Source organism: Balaenoptera physalus (genome assembly GCF_965194825.1).
Source record: "Balaenoptera physalus genome assembly, chromosome: 3".
Classification (NCBI taxonomy): Eukaryota; Metazoa; Chordata; class Mammalia; order Artiodactyla; family Balaenopteridae; genus Balaenoptera; species Balaenoptera physalus.
The window spans coordinates 484,370-507,020 of record NC_138890.1 but is presented as its reverse complement, the minus strand read 5'-3'; the positions used below and the strand labels follow the sequence as shown (position 1 = coordinate 507,020).

The 22,651-nt window shown below is 61.1% G+C and overlaps 2 protein-coding genes across 11 annotated transcripts in view; both read left to right on the top strand.

Annotated features, from left to right (window-relative positions):
• Positions 1–1,612: 1,612 nt before the first annotated feature.
• R3HDM4 (R3H domain containing 4) lies at positions 1,613–10,717 on the top strand. Of its 4 annotated transcripts, XM_082456665.1 has the most exons (9): positions 1,846–4,568; positions 4,921–5,079; positions 6,382–6,536; positions 6,928–7,052; positions 7,469–7,592; positions 7,787–7,872; positions 8,340–8,425; positions 8,504–8,559; positions 9,714–10,717. In XM_082456665.1, the coding sequence occupies exons 2-9, from the start codon at positions 5,066–5,068 to the stop codon at positions 9,815–9,817; spliced, it is 750 nt and encodes a 249-aa protein (XP_082312791.1). In that variant the 5' UTR covers positions 1,846–4,568; positions 4,921–5,065; the 3' UTR covers positions 9,818–10,717. The 4 variants fall into 4 exon arrangements, with proteins under 4 accessions (XP_082312789.1, XP_082312792.1, XP_082312791.1 ...); XM_082456663.1 differs by lacking the exons at positions 1,846–4,568; positions 4,921–5,079 and adding an exon at positions 1,613–1,764; XM_082456664.1 differs by having other exon boundaries at positions 1,846–5,079.
• A 2,156-nt stretch (positions 10,718–12,873) lies between these two features.
• The window catches only part of MED16 (mediator complex subunit 16), a 25,269-nt gene continuing 15,491 nt past the window's right edge, over positions 12,874–22,651 (top strand). For 4 of the 7 annotated variants that reach the window (XR_014262182.1, XM_082456652.1, XM_082456651.1 and 1 more), the window contains exons 1-7: positions 14,428–14,569; positions 15,142–15,249; positions 15,524–15,693; positions 18,158–18,589; positions 19,280–19,385; positions 21,383–21,538; positions 22,316–22,527. Coding sequence is in view for 6 of the 7 variants with exons in the window: in XM_082456652.1 (XP_082312778.1) it covers positions 14,437–14,569; positions 15,142–15,249; positions 15,524–15,693; positions 18,158–18,589; positions 19,280–19,385; positions 21,383–21,538; positions 22,316–22,527 (1,317 nt within the window). In the remaining variant the exon portion in view is untranslated. Of the gene's footprint in view, positions 13,007–14,105; positions 14,246–14,391; positions 14,570–15,141; positions 15,250–15,523; positions 15,694–18,157; positions 18,590–19,279; positions 19,386–21,382; positions 21,539–22,315; positions 22,528–22,651 lie in introns of those variants that run through there. The other 3 variants (XM_082456654.1, XM_082456653.1, XM_082456655.1) reach the window with 3 other exon arrangements.

Genomic DNA, 22,651 nt, shown 5'->3' with positions numbered 1-22,651 from the left:
CCGGGCTGCGAGGCCAAAAAAAAAAAAAAAAAGAAGGTGAGGACAGGAATGAGTGAGGCCCAAGAATCAGGGCAAGGCCCAGGCTGCATCCTGTAGAGTTAGCACATCTATTGAGCAGCTGGTCATCATGGGCCAGAGCCGCAGACCAAACATCCTGGCCCCTAGAGCCCCCACCCAAGCACTCTCCCCAGAGGTACCATCACCCAAGTTGTATCACCTTGATTCTTTCATATTTATCTACATGAGGCCACACACTGTGTGCTTTCTTGGGTCTTGTAATAGTTCCTCCTCCTTTTTCTTTCTTTTTTTCTTTTTTCCCCCTCTTGCTCTTTATATGTTAAAGCAATTGGGTTGTTTGTCCTGTACAATTTCCACCAGGCTGGACTCTTATCGTGGTCCTAGTTCCCCACTTTTCTTGTAGAATGAAGGGTGGATTCTAGATTCTAGAGCAGGTTTAATTCTCTGTTCTTAACCCTCGGGTCAAAAACCAGGTCTGGGGCTTCCCTGGTGGCGCAGTGGTTGAGAGTCTGCCTGCCAATGCAGGGGACACGGGTTCGAGCCCTGTCTGGGAAGATCCCACATGCCGCGGAGCAACTGGGCCTGTGAGCCACAATTACTGAGCCTGCGCGTCTGGAGCCTGGGCTCCGCAACAAGAGAGGCCGCGATAGTGAGAGGCCTGCGCACCGCGATGAAGAGTGGCCCCCGCTTGCCACAACTGGAGAAAGCCCTTGCACAGAAACGAAGACCCAACACAGCCATAAATAAATAAAAATTAAAAACAAAACAAAACAAAAAACCAGGTCTGTCATCAAATGCCCCCCCCGCCCCCCCAACCCCGTCTCATCGGTCTGCCCCTTCTCCTCCACCTCTGTTCTGCTCCTCCCCCCTTCACCCAGTACCCTGCTCTGGCCATTCTGGATGCCCCAGGGCCTTTGCACTGACTGTTCCCTCTGCCTGGCACACCCCTCCCACTTTTGCAGGCTGCCAGTCTCCTTTCCAAAGGTCTCCTCTTCCCTAGCCCATGGCGGGGAGGTTCTGTTTGATCACTGCTGGGTCCGGAGAGCACAGCCCCCATCCCAAGGACAGTGGGCATTTGCTAAATGAATAAACTCTAAAAGGCAGAAGGAGGTGGGGTTAGCTTTGTCCTATTTTTAGAGAAGAGTAGACTGAGGCACCCAGCCAGGACTCCGGAGGCTGCACTTTACGGAGGACAGGGAGGGGTCTGGTGGAAGGAAAGCCCTGTTGGTGCTGGGTGGGGGTAGCATGGGTCATTTCATCTGTCCAAGCCTCTGAAAAGGACGTCCGCTTCCTTCCTCCCTCCCCAGGCCTCAATTTCGCCATCTGTCCCCCTAGGGCTGGGTGCCGTGCCCACAGCCCCGCCTGGGCGCAGGACAGGCGCGGCCTTCTGCCCCGGTTTCCCCGGGGCTGGGTGCCCCCGCCTCAGTGTCCCTGTCCGTGCCTCGGGGCTGGGTGTCCCCCGCCTCAGTGTCCCCGTCCTTGCCCCGGGGCTGGGTGTCCCCGGCCCGCAGCTCGGGCCCGGCCGGGACGTGGACGCTACCCCCACCCGGCGCGTCCAGCCTCCAGGCTCCGCCCCGCCCCGCCTCCGGGCGCCCGTCACTTCCTGCCCGGCCCCGAGAAGGCCTTGCCGGGCGGCGGCGACAACGGCGGCGGCGTGCAAGCTATGGTCGCGCTGGAGAACCCGGAGGGCGGCCCGGAGGAGGCGGCGGCGGCGGCGGGGGTCGCCCCGGGCGGGCGGCGGACGCTGTGAGCGCGGCCGGCGGGCGGGCGGGGCGCGCTTCCGGGCTCCGGGGCCCCCTCCTCTTACCCCCTCCCGGGCTGCAGCCCCCGGCCCGCCCCGCCCCCTTTCCTGGGGGGTACCCCACTCGGGTGGAGCGGGGTGGTGGTGGGCTTTGTTGTCAGTGGGTGTTTCCCGGGGAAACCCCATCCCCGTAGTCCCGGGTCTTTGCCGGGGCGCAGGGGGCACCCCCGTGTCCGCGTGTGCGGATCCCCGGCGCTGAAGTCCCCGAGCTTCGGGGGTCCTGGGCGCCGCGTCGGGTGAGGCAGTGCCGCTGCGCGCGGTGTACCCGGAATCCGCGCTGGTGGTGTTCTGGGTAGTTACCCACTTGCGGCTGTTCCTGTCCCCCAGCCGGGGGTTTACCCCCCAGCCAGTCCTGTGTACCCGGCGGGGTTGTGAGCCCCCCACCTCCCGGTGGACGCGCTCTTTGTTTTTCTCCGGCCCCATATGGGTATGCCCCCCTCCCCCAGGTTCTCAGATCTCTTTCTAATCCGAGTGTTGATGCAGAAACCCAGGTGGTCCACCCTGGCTGCTGGGGTTTCATTTCTGCTCCTTCGTGTGCCCGTCCGAGTGGCCCTGGGCAGGCTGTTACCCCTTCGGTGCCTCGGTTTCCCCATCTGTAAAATGAAACAACAGCGGCCTTCTCTTTGAGGGGCTGGAGTCAGTGACCCTGCACTTGGAGGTGCCCAGCAAAGCGGAGTGTCCATTCTTTAATAATTATCTTAAATAGTTTACTATTGTAGGTGTTTTATTATTTTAAAATAATTTTCTCATTTTGGTATTTTGTGATTGCTTTATTATTATTATATTTGTTATTACTTTATTGTTATTATTACCCAGAAGCTGTACTGGTCTCTACAGATGTGGTTATCTACCCTCTTTTAAGGGGCCTTAACCACTCAAAGTGGGTATTTACCTGCCAGGTGGGTCCCTCCAACCTGCCCCCATCCCCCCTCACCTCCATGCCCTAGGGGGGGGGAGGGGGGTTGCTGCTCCTCCTGTCTGCCCACCCCAGCCTGAGTCACCTCCGCTCTGAGCCCTCCTTGGTTTCCTGCTAGAGAAAGTAGGTTCCTCTTTGGCCTGTTCCTGGGGGAGGGGCAGGTGCCAGAGAGGGGGTGTGTTTGTCTAGGGGAGTGGGTGTCAAAGGCCCCATCTCAAAACCCGCAGGGAGAATTGGGGGAGGCAAAGGAACCTGTCCTCCCCAAACTCAACCTGACTTAGCAGCTGTTTCCACTGTTGGGCCTGTCCTCCTCTGTTGGACGCTGGCCCCTGCCATGGTGCAGACATTGCCCAAGGCCTGCTGGGTCCAGGAAGCCTCAGGTGCCCCGTCTGGGCGGTCAGTTTCCCCATCTGTAAAGTGGTCTCTTTGGGTGGCTGGGGAAGCAGATGAACTGGCCCTCGGGTGAGTGTGTAAACAGAAGTTCAGGTATTCATTCAACAAACAGCTGTTGAGCACCTGCCGTGGGCCAGGTGCCGGGGACACAGGAGCGGCCGAGAGGGACCCTGTCCTTATCGTGCGGGTTAGTGAAGGAGGTGAGAATCAGGAGTAAACAAGTATGAGGACCAGCTGGTTTCTGATGCCAACCGGTGAAGCCGGAAACGGGGCTGATTGGGCTAGTTGCCGGGTGGGGCAGTTTCTCCCAGGAGGTAACTTTTGAGCTGGGACCAGAAGGAGCCAGAGAAAGGGTTCTTCAGGCAGGAGGCTGAGCACATGCAAAGGCCCTGAGGCGGGCTGTTCCAGATCAGTTTGCGATGCAGTAAAAGGGCCCTGTGCCTGGAGCAGGGGCCATGAGGCAGAGAGAGGTGGGTGTTGATGTTCTGATGTGGATGTATTTTATATAAAGTTTATGCTGTCCTCCACACCTCCTCCCCAGCGTTCATTACAAATCTGCTGCCCCCTCCGCCTGCCCTCTCTGTGGCTCCAGGCTCTGCAGTCTGCCCCAGGCTCCTCCTGGAATCTGCTGGAATCCGAGAGGGTAGTGAGGCCCCAGGAGGCCTGTGGGACCAGGCACCAGACCTGCAATGCCAGGCCAGGGAGAGGCTGGGCGTTGTCCTGAGGGTGCTGGGGAGCCACAGGTGATGGTGGAGCAGGTCTGGGAGCAGCTGCATCTTAGTCCAGTGGGCTGTGGTCTGAGGGGTCCAGCGAGACCTGAGTTTGAGCCCCTCTGACCACTGTGGCCCCAGAGGGAAGCGGGAGGCTGGATGGTTCAGGGGAGTGGTCCTGTTCAGACCAGGTTCGAATCCTGGTTCCACCCCGGGTCCCGAGGTGACAGGGAGCCCCATTTCTTGGAGCCCCACGTCCTGAGGGCCCAAGCTCTCTCACTGAGTCCCACCCTGCTCTGAGGTTCCCCGACAGCTCCCCCCGGATGTGGTCCTGTTATCTGCCCTGCCAGGCCACTGTCCTGGCCTCCGTCCAGCTGCGGGGTGGAGACACAGGCCCTGGAGCCACAGCGAGGCCACGGCTGAATCTGGAGCTTGGGGTGGGGGTGCCTGGGCCTCAGGAAGGTTGCATCCAGCCTCAGAGTTGTGGGCTCTGTGCTGACTTGAGTTGCCCTGCCCTGTCCCAGCTGCCCTCTTTGCAGCTGTGGGGTCTCGGGGTAATGACTTTGCTCCTCGGTTTGCAAATCTGTATAACAGGCATCAGAACAATAGTACTTGCCTCCTGGGGTGATGGTGAAGGCGATCGCTTAACCAGGCTATGATGAATGGTGTGGTCCAGGGGGTGAGCTCCCAGTCACAGGAGGAAACCAAACAGGTGTCAGCTTGGGGAAAGGTATGTGTCCTGGTTCCTCTTGGCTCTGAGTGCCCCCTCCCAGACCAGCAGGGGCCATTGTTATCCCCACTTTGCAGAGAAAGAGCTGAGGCTCCAGGTCACACAGTGAAGTGTCCGTCGTAGCTGGGATTCAAACTCAGGGCTGAGCTTCCAGGCTCTACCCCTGCCTGTGTGTCTCCTAGTCTCCTATTTTTTTTTTTTTTTTTTTTTTGCTGCACTACGCAGCTTGTGGGATCTTCTTTGAACCCTGGCCCCGGCAGTGAAAACGCCGAATTCTAACCACTGGTTGTGTGTCTCCTATTGATGGGTACTTGTGCCTGCATGAGTTTACCCATCAGATAATTTTTCATAGATTTTTGCCTGAAGTGCCATCCATGGAGCCTGCCCCACTCCGACCTCAGACAGGGCTGAGGCTCATCAGCCTATTTGCTTCGTGATCAAGATGTAACAGCCTTTCTGGCCGGGGCAAAAAACTTAAGGCTGGGGACTCTTTACATATGTATAGACTTTGGTGAGTGTGGGCTTCAATCCTAACCTCTTTGAGGCACCTTGTCCCACTGTCCTAGGGCTTCATGGCGTTTTCTAGTGCCTGTTTGTGGGGCAGGGGTCATGCTTTTCTGTTTAATTTGTGTCTTGGGAACTTTGAACACTAGAAAAGTTTGGGTGGAATTCTGGACTCTGGGTTCTACTCAGTCTTGGAATCGTGAGATTTTGCTGGAGACCTGATTGGGCAGTTATTTTTTTGAGCACCTACTGTATGCCAGGCAGGGCTACAGTGGACACCAAACCCTGCCCTCATGGAGATCACAGTGGGTGGTGGGCAGGGTGGTAGAACGTGTGGCCATCAGGAGAACAGAGCAGTGAGGGGCCGGGGTCCCCCTGAGGAGGTTTGAGCAGAGGCCAAAAGGAGATGGGAGTGAGCCATTCGGAGCCTGGGGTGTGGGCACCAGGCGGGGGCACAGCTGGTGCAGAGGCCCAGAGGCCGGGCTGCCTGGCGGGTTGGAGCGGAGGCGCAGGGTGAGGAGGGGGAATCCTGGCACCCTAGACCCTCTTAGGCTCAGAGTCCGCCACTGGCTCCCCAGCGTGAGGGTTTCTGAGCCGGGTGGGACCCTCCTCTCAGCCTGTGGTCAGGGGCTGACCGGGGAGGACGCCCTGCAGCTTCTTGCCCGGAAGTTTCCATTCAGTATCCCCCCCCTCCCTCCCGCGTGGCCACCTGCCGCCTGGCCCTCGGGTCCCCAGCGAGAGACCTGCCTGGGCCGCTAATCCGTCTCCAGGATTAGTGCCCGGTGCTCGGGGTGGGGGTGGGGAGCCACTCTGTCCGCCTCCCCCCTCCAGCAAGGGGGCCCCTGGGGCATGAGTCAGGTGGGCCGGGGCATCACCGTAGCTCCCGGGGGCCGTTTTCTGGGTTGTCTTCTGTTGGAGGCATGGGGTTGGGGGTGAGGGGATGCTCCATCAAATGAAGTCTCGAGAAACTCCCAGAGGAGGGAGACTCTGGGCCTCACCAGCTTGCAGCTCAAACCTGGAAGCCTGAGGGAGTGGGCAGCAGCTTTCTTGGCCTCCCACCCAATGTGTGGCTCCCCTTCTCCGAGCCTTGGTTTACTAACCTGTCCTCCACGGTACCTGCTTCCCGGGTGATGTGACGATGAGACACAATGACATTTTAAGGGCTGCACATGTGATAGGGGGTGAGCCTCCCATTGTGGAGGGAAACCAAGCAGGGGATGGCTGTGAGAGAGTGGCGATGGTAGGGTTGTGCCTGGGCGTCCTGGTCTGTCTTGGCCCTGAGGACTGCCCCCCAACACCCGGCCCACAGGCCCCTTCCGGGCTGCCTGCCCGCTCTAGCTGGCTCCCAGGTGAAGAGGCTCTCGGCCTCCAAGCGGAAGCAACACTTCATCAACCAGGCTGTGCGGAACTCAGACCTCGTGCCCAAGGCCAAGGGGCGGAAGAGCCTCCAGCGCCTGGAGAACAGTGAGCAGGGGTTGAGGGGCGCCTCTTGGGGGCTCCTAGGCCTCAGACAGCAATGGTGTGCATGTTCTGTTATCTGAGCCTGGCCCTGAGCTGGACAACTAGAGGGAGCTCTGGGCATTGGAGCTGGGGCTTTAAAGGAGGTGTAGGAGTTCAACAAGCCAAGCCTGGGAGAGGTAGGAGGAGTTCTGGAGGCTGGACGGTTCCTGTGCCTTCTGGGAAAGACAGCTGGAGCGTTGAGGAGGGGAGGCTGGTGAGAGTAAAGGCCCTAAATATAGAGGTGTGGGGGAGGAAACATGGTCCTCTGGACCCCATGGAGCCTGGCTGGGGGGGGGCCCGAGGGGAGGGGGCCCGAATGCAACCCCCAGCCCAGAGACCGTCTGCTTCCATCTAGCCCAGTACCTCCTGACCTTGCTGGAGACAGACGGAGGCACACCTGGCCTGGAGGATGGGGACCTGGCGCCCCCTGCAGCACCCAGCATCTTTGCAGAGGCCTGCAGCAACGAGACCTATGTCGAGGTGGGGCCCCGTATCCTGCCCTGGGTTCCCCCGCCCACCACCAGGCACTGCCTATGCTGGACCCTGTGCCAGGAGCACCCATCCCCTCCCTGGTTCCTTGATGAATGCCCCGGGTCTCCCTCCAGAGGCCTGAAACCCACCCACCCCAGAACCTTCCAGCACCCATGGTTCATCTGCTTATCACACTTGGAATTACTGATGTGATTGGGGGTGTGTTTGGTTCATTTCGGTTCCCCGCCCCACACAGGTGGGTCCGCAAGTGCCCCACGAACTCCTGGCCGGCCCAGTGGTCACATGTGTGCACAAGGAGTATTTCTGTGCACTTGTGGCCCCCCCCAATGTGCATTAGCCAAATGGGGAAACTGAGGCTCGGGGGCTTGCAGTCATTAGTCAGGGCCTGCCTGCCTCTCTTCCAGGTCTGGAACGACTTCATGAACCGCTCTGGGGAGGAGCAGGAGCGGGTTCTCCGCTACCTGGAGAATGAGGGCAAGAGCAAGGCGCGCAGGAGGGGGCCTGCCCGCGGGGAAGACCGGCGGAGAGGTGGGCCTGGGTCGGGGGTGGGGGTGTGGGGCAGAGGTATGATGGGGGGCCCGGCCTGGTGTGGGAGGGCGGAGCCGGGGCAGGTGGGGAGGAGCCCGGTGTGTGGGTGGGGCCGGGCAGGTGGGAGGAGCCTGGTGTGTGGGCGGGGCCTGCGGCTCACTCCCACCTCTGCCCCACTGCATGGACTCTTGCAGAGGACCCGGCCTACACGCCCCGCGAGTGCTTCCAGCGTATCAGCCGGCGTCTACGAGCCGTTCTCAAGCGGAGCCGTATTCCCATGGTGAGTACCAGGCCCGGCCTTGGCCTTGTCTCTTTCCACTTGCCTGGTCTTTTTTGAAGGCCCTTTTTCTCAGCTTCTCAATCGGGGCGGAGTGAGGGGAGACCAGTAACCCAGTGAACGTGGTGTGATGGAGCAGACAGGGCAGGATACAGACTAGTGAGATCCGAGTGCAGGACCCAGGGCTGGGCAAGGGTTCTCCTTGAGGGTGGGAGGGACAGGGGCAATGAAGGTGGGTACTGAAGGATGCGTAGGAGTTCACCAGGCCAAAGACTCAGAGATTCAAAGGTGTGGATGTGTCTGAGTGCCTGGTATCCTTGGAAACGGTTAAGTAGCCTCATGTAGTGAATCAGAGGCCACATTTGGACCCAGGGCTTTGGGCTCCAGAGGCTGTCATGGATGTGGGGGGCCTGGACATCTTGGCTAGGGTGCCACAGTCGGCCTGACCCCTGGGCCTGTCTCTCCTGCAGGAAACGCTGGAGACCTGGGAGGAGCGGCTGCTGAGGTTCTTCTCTGTGTCCCCCCAGGCCGTGTACACGGCCATGCTGGACAACAGGTGACTGGGTGGGTGGGGGTGGGCGCGGTGAGCTCCCCCGGTGTCTGGCTCTGGCCACTCAGCATCCATTCCCTGCAGCTTTGAGAGGCTCCTGCTTCACGCCATCTGCCAGTACATGGACCTCATCTCAGCCAGTAAGTGCCTGGCGGCCCCTGGGACCCCAGTTGGCTGATTCAGTCTGGGGGAAACCAAGGCTGGGCTTCCCCGGGGTCTGCTTACCCGGTGGCAGGCTTTGGAAGAGGAGGGACAGCGTGAACACAGAGGCGGCAGTGCGATGCTGCCTTAATTCATCAGAAGCACCTGTACCTCTGGCCCCACGATGGATGACGCTGTGCACACAGACACCCCTCCATCTGCATCTTCAGGGCTGGGGAGAGAGGGGCCTGTGTGGGTCTGATGAAGCTGGGCCTCCAGGGACCCCGAGATGAGATGAGGGGACCCCGATGTCTGCAGAGTTCGCATTTAGCTATAGCCACCCTCCACTGTGCCACACATGTGACTTCTGGCAAGTCCCTCCTCCAGGGGCCTGTGTGCCCCTTTTACGATGGAAGTGATCTTGGGACACAGTCCCCCCCATGGAGGGTCCTCGCAGACCCTTGCTGGCCCTCGGCATCCCATCGGGTCCTCTCTCTCCACGCCCGTCTCTCTGCCTCCTGCCTGGAGTTGCTGAGGAGACAGTTTCCATGGCAACCCCAGGATGGTTCCTCTCAGGCTGCCTGGGAGGGAGATGCAGCCCCCACACTTGCTTTTGATCCCACTGACTCGGGATGGAGGGGCTGCGCTGGGGGTGCCTCTCTGCGGGTGTGGAGCCGTGGCCTGAACATAGGAGGCGGGGCCTGGCAAGATGGGGAGCAGGGGAGAGGGAGCCGCCGGGCCAGAGGCTGGGAGGTGGGCCCAGCTTGGGTTGTGTATGGCTATGGTTCAGGTTTTGGGGTGACGGGAGGTGGGTGAAGGGAGGTTGGTGGGGCCTGGGCCACCGGGGGCCTAGGTGATTCCCTCTGAGGGCAGGGATGGAGGTGGGAGAGCAAGGGTCAGGGCGAGACCCTCGTTCAGTCCCCCTGGCCTCGGGCCAGTGTGTCTCGGTGGTGCGTGCGTCTCTGTGCCCGTAGGACACGGGATAAGTAATGGGAGAGGAAGGAACAGCTCGAGCTGCTCTCAGCGCCTGGCCTGGCACCTGGGGGGTCGGGGCAGCCCAGCTCGTGGGGACCTGGGGCAGGACAGGCCGAGGGCTGGGCTCCTGTGTGCCACAACCCTCGCCTTCCTCCGTGTCTTGCCTGTCCCCCGGCAGGTGGTGACCTGGAGGGCAAGCGGCAGATGAAGGTCAGCAATCGGCACCTGGACTTCCTGCCTCCGGGGCTGCTCCTGTCCGCGTACCTGGAGCAGCGTAGCTGATGGCGGCCCTGCCCCCGGCCCCGCCTCCCCAGTGCCAAGACCTCCCGTACCGTCGCTAAAATATCTTTATTATTTTTAGAATTTTCCTTTGGAAACGTGCTCTCCCCCTTGGGGTGGCTCCCGCACCCCACCCCTTCCCCGCCCGCTTTCCGGGTTAAAGCTGGCGGCTGGGCTGCCCCGCAGGAGCACAATCTGCCCTACTCCCGCCCCGGGGCTTAGACTCGGGAGGAGACACCCGGCCTGGTCACTTCCCTGTCCCTTCCTGGGTCAGCGTTTTTGGCCCCGTGTGAAGCTTAAGCAAGGAGGGAGAGGCTGGGTTTTTATCATTTTTAATGAATTTGGCGTGATTTGTTGTAGATTTTTAAATTTCCCTTTTGAGAAGAAAAACCAAAAACTCGCCCCAAGTGATAAATTAGGGGGCTTCATTCCAGTCCCTGCTTGACCCTCTCCCAGTTTTGGCTTGGGTGGAGGGTCCCCCTGCCCTGGGAGCATTACGTTTTGTGTGTGTGTGCGCGTGCGCGTGTGCATGTGTGTGCCCCGCAACCCAGGATGGAAGCTGCGTCTTAAAGGCTGGTGTCACCCTCTTTCTGGAATGTGTGTTGCCCTCCCCGCTCCCCTTTGGTGGCTGTTAGGGCCCCGTCTGCTCTACACACCCCGCTCCCTTCATACTGAGGATCTGGGACTTCCAGCCAGAAGCCTCCACCCTCAGACTGTCCTGTTCCTCTCTCCATGTCCCCTTGCCCCTGCCCCCAGCCTGGCTCTGGGGTGTCCTCGTGCTGGTCACCCCGGCCTGGCACAGGAAGCAGGGCTGGAGGCTGCACCCCTGCCCTGCACCCCCGTGTGAGTGGCTAGTTGTGCTTTGGGAAAAGTGGAGCGTTCAATAAATTTCTGGTGCTCTGGTCTGCTGCTGTGGGGTTTTCCTTTGGGGCAGGGCTGGGGGCACGATGGGCACTCACGATGCTCTTGTGTCCTGGTCATTGAGGGTTGCAGGCCTCAGGGGATGAAGCTTGGTTCTGAGTGACACCCCCCGTGGAGGCAGGTGTGTGGGGAGACTCTGCTAGGAGTGGCCCGGCCCTTGGCTCTGCTGCCCTGGCTGGTCCCCTCCCAGGTGCCCAGGCTCAAACCCCAGCTCTGCCACCTCCCAGCTGTGTGACCTCCGAAAAGGTCACTTGTGGGACTTCCCTGGAGGTGGTCCAGTGGTTAAGACGCTGCACTTCCACTGCAGGGCTGCGGGTTCGATCCCTGGTTGGGGAAATAAGATCCCACGTGCCCCGTGGCATGGCCAAAAAAAAAAAGTCACTTGTGTGAGCTTCCTGGGTGGCTGAACAAAATACACCACACTGCAGCTTAAAACCACAGGAGTTTATTGTCGCCTGGTTCTGGAGGCCAGAAATGCAAGATCAAGGTGTGGCAGGGCCATACTCCCTCTAGAGGCTCCAGGGGAGTGTCCTCCCTTCCTCTTCCAGCTTCTAGGGGCTCCGGCCTCCCCTGGCTTGTGGCTGCATCCCTCCAGCCTCTGTCTCCATCTTCACGTGGCCTCCTTCCCGTGTCTTCCTTCTGTGTGTGTCTGGGAACGGCTGTGCATCCTGCAGGATCCCCCAGCCTGGATTATCTGCTGTTCTCCTGTGATCGCGCTGAGGGAAGTTCCCTTCTCACCCGGCCACATCAGGGGTCCCTGCTGCCCACAGGGCTCCTCTCTACTGACCTCACCCCTGATCTCCTCCACCTCTCTGAAGGCGGAGTATCTATGTTGATTACTGGAAATTCTACAGGGGAGATTTGTCTCTTCCCCTGTGTATTTGTTTATTTAACCATTTATATCAGTATGGACGCGAGGGCATTTACTTTCTAGTTTGGGTTATAATCCAATATTCCTTAATTTTATTCCTCAGGTTGTTCCAGATTCGGCTGCTGGGAGCCCTTTCAGTGGCTCCTGTGTGTCACTGAGGCACTCCCATAGTTGCGGGGTTTTATTTATTCGAGCACCCTCCAGCACCCTCCTTACTTTCTGCCGCTACAAGGTGCACAGGGCTCCTCTGCATATTCCTGCTTCGTCCTAGAACCAGCCGTTTCGCCAAGGAGCCTGGTTCCTTTCCCTGGGGCACCGTTTTAGAAACCAAGATCTGGGTGCTGGGTGTGCTGTCTTCCGTTTTAACAGGCATTTAAAAAGTTCTACACATAGATGTTAAATAACGGAAATCCCAAGGGCTCGTACGGAGGACACAAGGAGATACTTGAGTAACCCGCTTGGAGGCTCCCACCTGTGAAGCGGACCGAATTGCCGGAGCCCACAGGACGGGCTGGGGCTCCGGGCGCGGGTGTCGGGTGTCGGGTCTCTGGGGGAGTCCACAGCCTGTCTCCAGAACCGTTCAGGCGAACTCCGTCCTGTCCTGGCCCCTGGCTGATGCGTGGGTTTTTTCCCCCACCCCGCTACTCCAGCCGGGCCCCCAGAGAACCCGGCCCCCCGACCTTTGCCCAGGCGGTGCCTGTCCCCCGGTGCACTCTTCCCTGCAATCCTAGGAGGTCTTTCTGGAAAAGACCTTTCAAACTGGGGAGAGTCCGACACCAATAGAGCCAACTTTTGCAGGGGGAATTGCGGATGGGGGTGGAATCCAGAGAGACCCTCGATGCGTTAAGTCGCTTATAGAGCCCAGTTACAACACCGCGGATACCGAAGGAAAAGGGTAAAATATGGAACGCTTCACGAATTTGCGTGTCATCCTTGCGCAGGGGCCATGCTAATCTTCTCTGTATCGTTCCAATTTTAGTATATGTGCTGCCGAAGCGAGCACGGTACAATGTTTGACCCCAGAGCTATTTAGAGTGCACAGGATATACTCTTTTACACTAAGGGCGAACTCCATTAAAAACCGATTCAGCAATTCGTCTCTTCTTTTATGATATTAGTGCAACAATACCTTAAACAAATGGGGTCATTCACTGAAATTGAGAAAGTGATTTTTGTTCTACCAAATATGACTCAGGTGGCTGCTGGGAATCCATGGTCGCATGCAAATTATACCGGAAGAGGGGCGGAGCCGGAGCCGCTGCCGTCCCAGAAATCTCCGGGAAGCGGCTGCGCTGTGTGGGCGAATCTTTGCTCCTGGGAAGATGGCGGCGGCGGAGCCGGGGCATTAGGGCGAGTGCAGGCTGCGGCCACCCGCTCGGCTGGGCGCACAGGCCGGCCCGGTGAGTACGGGGCTGGGAGCTCGGGCGGTCGGCCGGCCTCCGGACGGCGCCGCGGCAGCGGGGAGCGCCGGCCGGGGAAGGCGGTAACTAGCGGGCCCGGGGCGGGGCCTGTGGGGTCAGAGGGCGGGCCTGGAGAGCAAAGGGTGCTGGGTACGCGGCCTGAGTGCGCTGGGCGGGGTCTGGGGGTCGTGGCGGAAACTTGGGGGGACCTGAGGCGGCCCGGGGGTCGGGGCATCCGGAGCAGGGGGAAATCGGGGCGGGGCCTGGAACGATCGGGGGCGGGGCCTAAGGTTATACCTCCCCGGGGAGGGCCTGAGCTGGGTTGTGGGGAGGCTTGGGGGCGCGACCTGGAGGGCCAGGTGTGTGGAGGCGGGGCCTTGGGGTTGTTTGGGAGACCCTGGGATGAAAACAGTTTGTGCCGGGCCTGGGGACACAAGGGGCAAATTGGGAGTGGGGTGTGGAAAGCAAATACTGTAGGGACCGGGGCCGGAAGGCTTTGGGGGCAGAGCTTAAAGACTGTTGAAGGGGCTTGTGGGCGGGGCCTCGGTGTTCCCGGGCAGGGCTTGAAGAAGCCTGGGGTCTGGGGGTCGTGATTGAGGAAGACGGGGCCGATCGTACTCCCAGTCTCACTGCGCTTTGGTAAAGGTGAAAAGAAATAACCTTAATCGATGCCCGGCGCATGGAGCGCGCTGAGGAAACGTTCACCGTTCCCGTTGTTACAGTTACCTGTGGAAGCCCGGCACCAAGCTGCTGCCCGGCCCCCTCCCAGCCTCTGTCAAAGGCAGCCCCACCGGTGCTCTTGGATGTCCGTGGACTCCTCCTTAAGGATAGACCCGGGTCCTACCCTATCGCTCCTCACAGCTTGCACTGTTCCCAGCTTTGTTCACCTGGACCAGTGCAGTCACCCCAACCCTGTCCCCCAGCCTCGCCCTCCAGACAGCCAGAGTGGCCTGTGAAACATAAACAGGCCTCAGCCCTCCTGGGACTGCCACCTCCCTCAGGGTGAAACCCCCCAGGTCCTGCACAACCTGTCGTGTCCCCTCCCCACCCTTACTTTGCCCCGCCCCCTCACTCACCCTTTTCCTGCCCCGCAGGGTCCCATGCCACTCCTTGAGTGCCCAGACTCAGTCCAGCCTCTGGTCCTTTGCACTGGCTTTTCCGTCCACCTGGAATGCTCTTCCTTCAGGCTGCTTGCCTCGATCCCTCACACCTCCACCAGGGAGGCCTCCCTGGCCACGCATGAGTAAAATGCAGCTCCCCCGCCACGTGTGGGGCAGGGGTTGAGTCCACTTTGTCCCCCGCACTAGCCCAGTGTCCAGCACTGCCCTTGGGGTGCTGCAGGTGCTGCGTGAACATCGATGACGAGCCAGTCCTCCCTGCTGCAGGAGCTGGTGACTGTCCTCCGTGTGTGACCTTGGCAGGTGGGCACAATGGACCTGGCTTACATCTGCGAGTGGGAGAAATGGCCCAAGAGCACCCACTGCCCGTCGGTGCCCCTGGCCTGCACCTGGTCCTGCCGTAACCTCATCGCCTTCACCACGGACCTGCGGAGTGATGACCAGGGTGCGCCAGCTGCCGCCCCCCCCCCCCCCCCCGGCTCCCACAGGGTCTCCTCCTCCAAGATGAGGGGTGGCGAGGAGCTCAGAGGGCCTGGAGCCGGGGGCGCTGGGAGCACCCCGTGGGATGGCCGGGGCCGGGGGTGGGTGGCCCCATGCAGCTTGCTGAGGCTCCTGCCTGAGTTTTCCAGACCAAACGTGTCACCACCTGGCTTTGAGGTGCACTCTGCCAGCCGGGCCTGTGTTGTCTGTGCCACTGAGTGACGTGCACTCAGGAGAGGGAATTAGAAAAACACAGAAACTTAGGATGAGGGAAAGAACCAGCCGTTAGTTTCCACGGAGAGACGCCCAGTGTTAGCATTTGGGGTTTGTTTTCTTCCGGTGCCGTTTTCTACGTCTCCTTTGCCCCACTGGAGGCAGGGTCACGGGCCGCTCCATCTCTACTCCGGCCGCCGGCGTGTCAGCAGCGGCTCCTGAGTCCCCGTGGCCGGGGCTTTGCTGCTTCCTCCCCGATGCCCCCGGGGGGGGTCGTCGGGCACCCGGCTGCTGTTGCCGTGTTGACCGCACCGTCCCTCACAGACCTGACCCGCATGATCCACATCCTGGACACCGAGCACCCGTGGGACGTGCACTCCATCCGCTCGGAGCACAGCGAAGCCGTCACCTGCCTCGAGTGGGACCAGTCAGGTGAGGGCAGCTCCCCTTGACCCTGACTCCCAGGGCCACCTGCTCGCTCTTTTCCTGGTCCTGGCCCCGGTGTCCAGAGCTGGGACTCTAAGCCTTGACCTGTGGCTTTGCGGGCCCTGCTCTGCCCACTCCTGCTGTCCAGAGTCCTTTCCGGACTCGCCTGTGCCCCTCCCTGCTCTACTGCCCCCAGGCCGGCCTCTCCCACCCCGGCCCCTGATGGACAGTGAGGGGGGGGCTTGTGACGCGGGTTTGCCCCCCGCCCGACCCCGCACAGGCTCGAGGCTGCTGTCGGCTGATGCCGATGGGCAAATCAAGTGCTGGAGCATGGCCGACCACCTGGCCAACAGCTGGGAGAGCCCCGTGGGCAGCCTGGTGGAGGGGGACCCCATCGTGGCCTTGTCGTGGCTGCACAACGGTGTGAAGCTGGCCCTGCACGTGGAAAAGGTGGGTGTCCCACCTGGGGGCGCGGCTCCTCCTCTTGTGTCACCAGCACTCTTTGGTCTGCCTCGCCCGGGCCCGGCTCACACCTGCCGTGCAGGGTCAGCACCTGTGTGGCCAGCAGCCCCCGTGTGACTGACGTTGTGAGATCTCAGAATTCCTGCCTGTACCCCACGGTTCAGCCCAGCGTTCCCTCGAGAGGGGAGCCGCCTGGGTACAGGGTGCTGAACTCAGATCGCGATGCCACGCCTCACCCGTCGCTCTCCTCACCATCAAGTGGGGCCGCCGCTGGCCGTGGTGAGGGTTCAGTGCGAGAAGGCTTGAGAGGGCTCGGTGGGGCCGCGGGGGCGCACGTGGCTTGCTCTGCCGCTGCTCCGCAGAGCCAGGAGCCCCTTCTGGGTTGGTGCTGTGGGAAGTGGCTTTTCTCCCATCCCTTCCCCGTGTCTGCTCCCTGTGCCCGGTGCAGGGCCTGGGGACAGTTAACTGTCCGCATCTGGCAGCAGTGCATGCGCACTGGCTCCAGGCCGCCGGGGGCGGGGGCAGGGGCGGGGGCAGGGGCAGGGGGTGCGTGCTGCCTTCCCTTTGTCTGTTCTCTTTTTTCATGTAACAGCTCTATTGAGATACAAGTCGCTTAGTATGGTTCACTCATCCGAAGTATACAGACTGGTGGTTTACTTAGTATCTTCACAGGCTAGTACAACCATCACCACAGTCAATTTCAGACCTTTTTTTTTTTTTTTTTTTTTAGTATCTTCTTTCTTTATTTCCTTTATTTGTTTATTTATGGTTGCATTGGGTCTTCATTGCTGTGCGTGGGCTTTTCTCTAGTTGTGGCGAGCGGGGGCTACTTTTCGTTGCCGTGTGCAGGCTTCTCATTGCGGTGGCTTCTCTTGTCGCGGAGCACGGGCTCTAGGTGTGCAGGCTTCAGTAGTTGTGGCGCACGGGCTTAGTTGCTCCGTGGCATGTGGGATCTTCTCGAACCAGGACTCAAACCTGTGTCCCCTGCATTGGCAGGCGGATTCTTAACCACTGCGCCACCAGGGAAGCCCCAGACCATTCCTTTCAACTCAAAGGAAGTCTGTCCCCATTAGCCTCACTCCCCTTCCCCACCCCAGCCCCTGGCAACCATGAACCCACTGTCTGTCCCTGTGGACTTGCCTGTTCTGGATGTTTCCCATCGGTGGAATCACACACCATGTGTCCTGTGTCTGGCTTCTCTCATTAGCGTCGTGTTCTCAAGGTCTGTCCACACTGTTGCGAACATCAGGGCTACTGTTCTTCTTACCAGATACCTTTGTCTCTAAATTATAGAAGACGTATGTGCTCATTTAAAACGCTCGGGCATGCACACGGCTCTCGAAGCCCACGATGTTGAGGTCAGGCGTCTATCCCCTCTCCCCTTGGTAGGGATTCTAACTGCAGGCCTTGCTGCCTAACCTTCTGGACCTTTCTCTCTGTGGGACGTTGCTTTTTCAAACTGCCAGCGTCTCTCCTCGGGGGTCATCTGGGGGCTTTTGCTTCTTTCTTTCCAACACTGTGGGCACCTCCACGTCCGGAAGACTCTGTTGGGACCGTGGTCAGTCCTGCCCTCCCTGGACGCCTGGCCCTGTGGGTCTGCTCCCCAGACAGAGAGGGCACATACTCTCCCACTGCCCAGAGAGCCCTGCTTAGTCTCCAGCTCGTGCTGGTTCAGTGACAGACGTGTTGCACGGATTGAAAGGAACCCGGCGTGCAGGCTGCCCCCGGGTCCACCCGGGTGGAACGCCGGGAAAGGCACAGCCGGGGACAGAAACCAGGGCCCGGGCGGGGGTTGGCTGGGGGCCCGAGGGCCCCTCCGAGGGGAGTGGAAACGTTCCTGAGCGGTTTCCACAATGGGGTGGTTGTCAACTCCTTGAACCGAAAGCCGAGAAGAGGTGGATTTTGCTGTACGTTAATTGTAACTTAAACCTGGTTTGGAAAGGTAAAATAGCAGTGGCAGCTGTACTTTGCAGCACAGCCGGAATGCTTTACCTCCGGGGTCTGTAAACTGCAGCCTGCTCGCTCGCCCACGTTGTAAACAGTCTCACTGGCGGCTGCTTCTCTTTGCTGCAGACGCAGGGAAAGAGCTGAGTGGTTGCAGCAGACCACTTGGCTCACAAAACCAAAAATACTGAGTGTCTGACCCTGTGAGGAAAACATGGTGGGTCCTGTCCTGCGCGTGTTGAGCCGTGTCATCCTCACCACAGTCCTCGGATGTACAGATGAGGATACTGAGGGTCAGAGAGGCCCATGTCACACAGTGCTTGAGTGGCTGAGGCAGGATCTGAACTCAAGTTCATGTTCTCGTGGCTTCTGCCACGTGGTTCCTCCATGTTCCCAAGGGTGCGACTCCCAGAAGGGCGTCCTGGGGTCACAAAGGCAGACCCCTGAAGGCCAAGCATGTGCCCGGGGCCGGGGCTGCCCTGAGCTGACCCCTCCCCCTCCCCCACAGTCGGGCGCCTCCAGCTTTGGCGAGAAGTTCTCCCGAGTCAAGTTCTCGCCATCGCTCACGCTGTTTGGGGGCAAGCCCATGGAGGGCTGGATTGCAGTGACGGTCAGCGGCCTGGTCACCGTGTCCCTGCTCAAGCCCAGCGGGCAAGTGCTGACCTCGACGGAGAGCCTGTGCCGGCTGCGTGGCCGCGTGGCCCTGGCCGACATCGCCTTCACGGGCGGCGGCAACATCGTGGTGGCCACGGCAGACGGCAGCAGCGCATCCCCAGTGCAGTTCTACAAGGTGTGCGTGAGCGTCGTCAATGAGAAGTGCCGCATTGACACCGAGATCCTGCCCTCGCTCTTCATGCGCTGCACCACCGACCTCAACCGCCGGGACCGGCTCCCCGCCATCACCCACCTCAAGTTCCTGGCCCGAGACATGTCAGAGCAGGTGTGCCCGCCTGGCCACCCCGTGGCAGGATAGCTCGGGGCTAAACCCACGCGAGGGCAGGGCTGGTCCTTCCGGAGGCTCCAGGGGAGCAGCGGTTCCCGCCTTTTCCAGCTTCTAGAGGCGCCGCATCCTTGGCTCGCGGCCCCGTCCTCTATCCTCGTATCTCTATCCAGCAGTGCAGCATCTCCCGTCTCTCTCTGCCTCTGACCCTCCCGCCTCCCACTTATAAGGACCCTGGGATGACAGTGGGCTCCCCGGGGAATCCAGGGTCATCCCCGTCTCAGGTGCCTTAACTTAATCCCACCTGCGAAGTTCCCTCTGCCCTGTGAGGTGACACATCCACAGGTGACACATCCACAGGTCCTGGGACCAGGATGGGGACATTTCTGGGGGCGAGGTTCAGCCAGCTGCACCGGGGTCCCCTCATAACCTTGCACTGATCAGCCCCCAGCTTCACGAAGTCCCAGTACGTTTCCCCGGCCCCCTTGCTTCCCACCGGGGGTGCTTCGAGTGACTGCCTTCCCCAGGGGAGGTGGGGTCGTGGGGGCAGGTGCGGCACCGGCTGGGTGTACCTGGGTCAGAATCAGCGGCTGTGAGGCGGGTGCCGATGTGAGCCCCGTGGAGCAGCCGGAGGCCCGGAGAGGCCGAGGGGTTGGTCCAGGCCCCTCACCAAGCCGCCCGCCCCCCCAGGTGCTGCTGTGTGCGTCCAGCCAGACCAGCAGCGTGGTGGAGTGCTGGTCTCTGCGCAAGGAGGGGCTCCCTGTGAACAACATCTTCCAGCAGCTCTCGCCCGCCGGTGAGTCCTGCTCCGGCCGGCCAGGGACATGCAGCCTTCCGAGAACCTGGGATCCTCTGGGAGCCCTCGGGTAGAGCGAGGCGCGGGGGTGACCTGAGTTTGCCAATAACGTGCCCGCCACTCCCTTCCCTCCCTCTCTGTCCCCACACCCACGCGGAGCCCCGAGTCCCCCGCCGGGACTGGCCCCCCTCCTGACACCTGTGTGGCTGGGAAGCCGGAAAAGCTACTTCCCTGGAAGCCGGGGGTGAACCTGCAGCCACACGGGGCGTGTTCCCGCTGATGGCAGCACTTTTGGCCCTGGAGTGGCCGAGGGGCCGTGTCAAGAGGCCCCTTGAGGCTCCGTCTGCCCGCAGGTGGTTGCCTAAGCTGCTCGATGTGGCCTCAGAGGAACTAAATGTGAAGAAGGTCATGCTGCCTTTCCTGAGCGACCCCGCGGGGCGGCAGAGCCACAAGGGGTCCCAGCCCTTCCCTCGTCCTTCCTCTGTCCTAGTAGATGTGGGCGCGGCTGTCAGGCGGGTCATGGCCCCCACGCACACCCTGGGACCTTGTCACAAGCGGGACCACATCTCATGCAAAAGGGCCGTCACCCCTGTCGGCTGGTAGAGCCTTGTTCTGATGCAGGTGTCCGAGTGCCGGCAGGGTCTGTGCTGAGCTCACCCACACCTCCTCCCCCCACCCCGCCCCTCGTCCTAGCTTCGCACGGCCTGCGGGCTCTTGGATCTGCCTCTTGTCCTACCTCCCTGCCTTTGCCCTAAGCGCCCCCCGCCAGCCCATCCTCCCCCCTCAGGCCCCCGCTCTACCAGCCACCATCCAGCCCGTGCTCCAGGGGTCGGCCTGACTTGGGTGGACGCGTGGGTCCCGGTGGACTCGGGCAAGCAGCTCCCCCTCTGACAGCGGCCGCTCCCCTCTAAGCTAGGAATGTCCGGGGCCGCCAGCTGCGTGTGGGTGCCTGGCCCGCTCGCCCTCCCTCCCTGGGCATCGCCGCAGCTGTCGCCGTTACAGCTGTGCTCAGCGTCGTCCCTCTCTGGGCCTCGGGCTCCCAGTGGGGTGACGTTTGCCAAGAGCCCCTTTGTGCTGGGCCGTCCAGGGAAGAGCTCTCAGGGCAGGTGGGTAGAGGCGTGCTGTCGCAGCCAGCTTTGCCGCGTCACACACCAGCCCCGAACTCTGGCTCAGAACCACAGCCCGGAGGGTGCTGGGCCAGGCTGCCTCCGCTGCTCCGTCCTGGTTCCCTGTGTCTGCTGTCGCCCCAGGGCAGCTGGGGTGCTGGCCGCTGGCTGGGCGCCCGGGCTCACCTCAGTGTCACCTTGGAGTCCAGGTGCATGGGCGCCGTTGAGCCTCTGCTCACATCACGCCCGCAGCGCCGGGGGCCAAGCCCAGATTGACGGGAACCACCCCACCCCTTGCTGGGGGGCTTCATGATCACACCGAGGGTGTGGGCGCAGGGAGGGGCCCGTCTTGGCCACCTTTCGGTCCAGCTCATGGGGAAAGCTGGAGTTCCACCCAGGACCTCTCAGACCACAGAGACAGAACCCCGCATAAGCCGGCCGAGTCACTGGGGAATTTTGGGGTTTGTGTGGTGGCAGGGTCGGGGGTGGGTTCCCCTTCTCAGCACGTTGGCTCCTCCGAGGGGACAAGGTGGAGGCGCCCCCGCCACCTGACAGCCTCGTGGCCCAGGCGGGTGCCTCCTCCTGTTCCCGTGAAGGCCCAGGACCGGATCCTTTGGGGTGCCCCGCCCTTCCCCCCCCAGTCACGTGAGCTCGCTGGGTCTCCAGGAGGGGCAGGGTGCTGGGTCAGGTCCACCCTTGTCGTGTTTGTCTTGTCTTCTTTTTTTTTATTTTTTCTGTATTTTATTTATTTTTTTATACAGCAGGTTCTCATTATCTATTTAATATGTATTAGTGCATACATGTCAATCTCAATCACCCAGTTCAACCTACCACCACCCCCCTGTCTTGTCTTCATTTTGTTGCTCTCTGTCCCCCCCCACCTCCTTTTAGTTGGTGACAAACAGCCCACAATTCTCAAATGGCGGATCCTGTCAGCCACCAACGACCTGGACCGCGTGTCCGCTGTGGCGCTGCCCAAGCTCCCCATCTCGCTCACCAACACTGACCTGAAGGTGGCCAGCGACACCCAGTTCTACCCCGGCCTCGGTACGGTGTCTCAGAGCCCCCGGGGGAAGGGGGTGGGCCCTGAGCTTGGGCTTCCGTCACAGGGTCCTGGGAGCCTGGCCCCCGGCCTCACGTCAGTCCCAGTGGGGCCGAGGGTGCTGCTTTCAGGATCTGATGGGCTTAAAGGGCTGTGAGGCCACCGTCAAGCTGTGCTCTTTACTATGTAGAGGGCTGTTAGCAGTCCACAGGGGAGGCTGGGAACTTGGGGAAAACTTTCCAGATAAGCTTCCCTCCCATGCCCACCCCCACCACCGTTGTAGTACCTCACGTGGAGATTCTGGGTTTGGGCCCTGGCATCTGTGACCCTGGGTGAGTCAGGCTGGCCGTGTTGGTGCTGGCCCAGGGCAGCCCCCCAGCCCCCTGCTGTGGATCACGGGCTTTGGGTTCTAGGAGCCCCTGAGCTCACTGGCCTCCGTTCCGCCCCGAGGCCCTTTGTGTACATCAGGCCCAGGCCCTTTGCATCTGCTGTCCTCTCCGCCTGCCCCTCCCACTTGCCCTCCTGGAAGTCACCTGTTGCCTCACGTTGGCCAAACTTAGTGCCGGCCGCACGGGAGCAGGGCAGAGGTGCCCAGACAGGGTGCAGTCTGCTCCACCGATTCAGGGGCCAGTTAGCCAGGACTGGACCCCACTGGGGGGTGGTGCACCCCGGTGGCTCGGGGCTCACGCCGCTCCTTAGCACAGCCTCTGCTGGGCGTGGTGGCAGCCCTTTCCCATTGTCCAGAGCTGGGTTCGGCCGCCTGACCCTACACGTGCCCCCAGGGCTGGCCCTGGCCTTCCATGACGGCAGCGTCCACATCGTGCACCGGCTCTCGCTGCAGACCATGGCCATCTTCTATAGCTCCGCAGCCCCGCGCTCCGTGGACGAGCCGGCTATCAAGCGCCCTCGGACCACAGGCCCCGCCGTCCACTTCAAGGCCATGCAGCTCTCCTGGACTTCCCTGGCCCTCGTGGGCATCGACAACCACGGCAGGGTCAGTGCTGTCCCGGGGGGACCGAGGGTGAGGCGGGGTCCCCGTGCTGCTGTCTGTGGGGGGGGGGCCGCGCTCAGGAAGTGGGGGCCCTTAGGGTGCTGCTCTGACGTCAAGGAGTCCTAGG

Bases quoted from the DNA above. Each gene is read 5' to 3' on its own strand.
- R3HDM4 (XM_082456663.1), top strand. From the start codon at position 1,682: ATGGTCGCGCTGGAGAACCCGGAGGGCGGCCCGGAGGAGGCGGCGGCG. The intron at 7,053-7,468 runs GTGGGGCCCCGT...CCTCTCTTCCAG, and splicing joins GCAACGAGACCTATGTCGAG to GTCTGGAACGACTTCATGAA. The intron at 8,426-8,503 runs GTGACTGGGTGG...CATTCCCTGCAG, and splicing joins ACGGCCATGCTGGACAACAG to CTTTGAGAGGCTCCTGCTTC.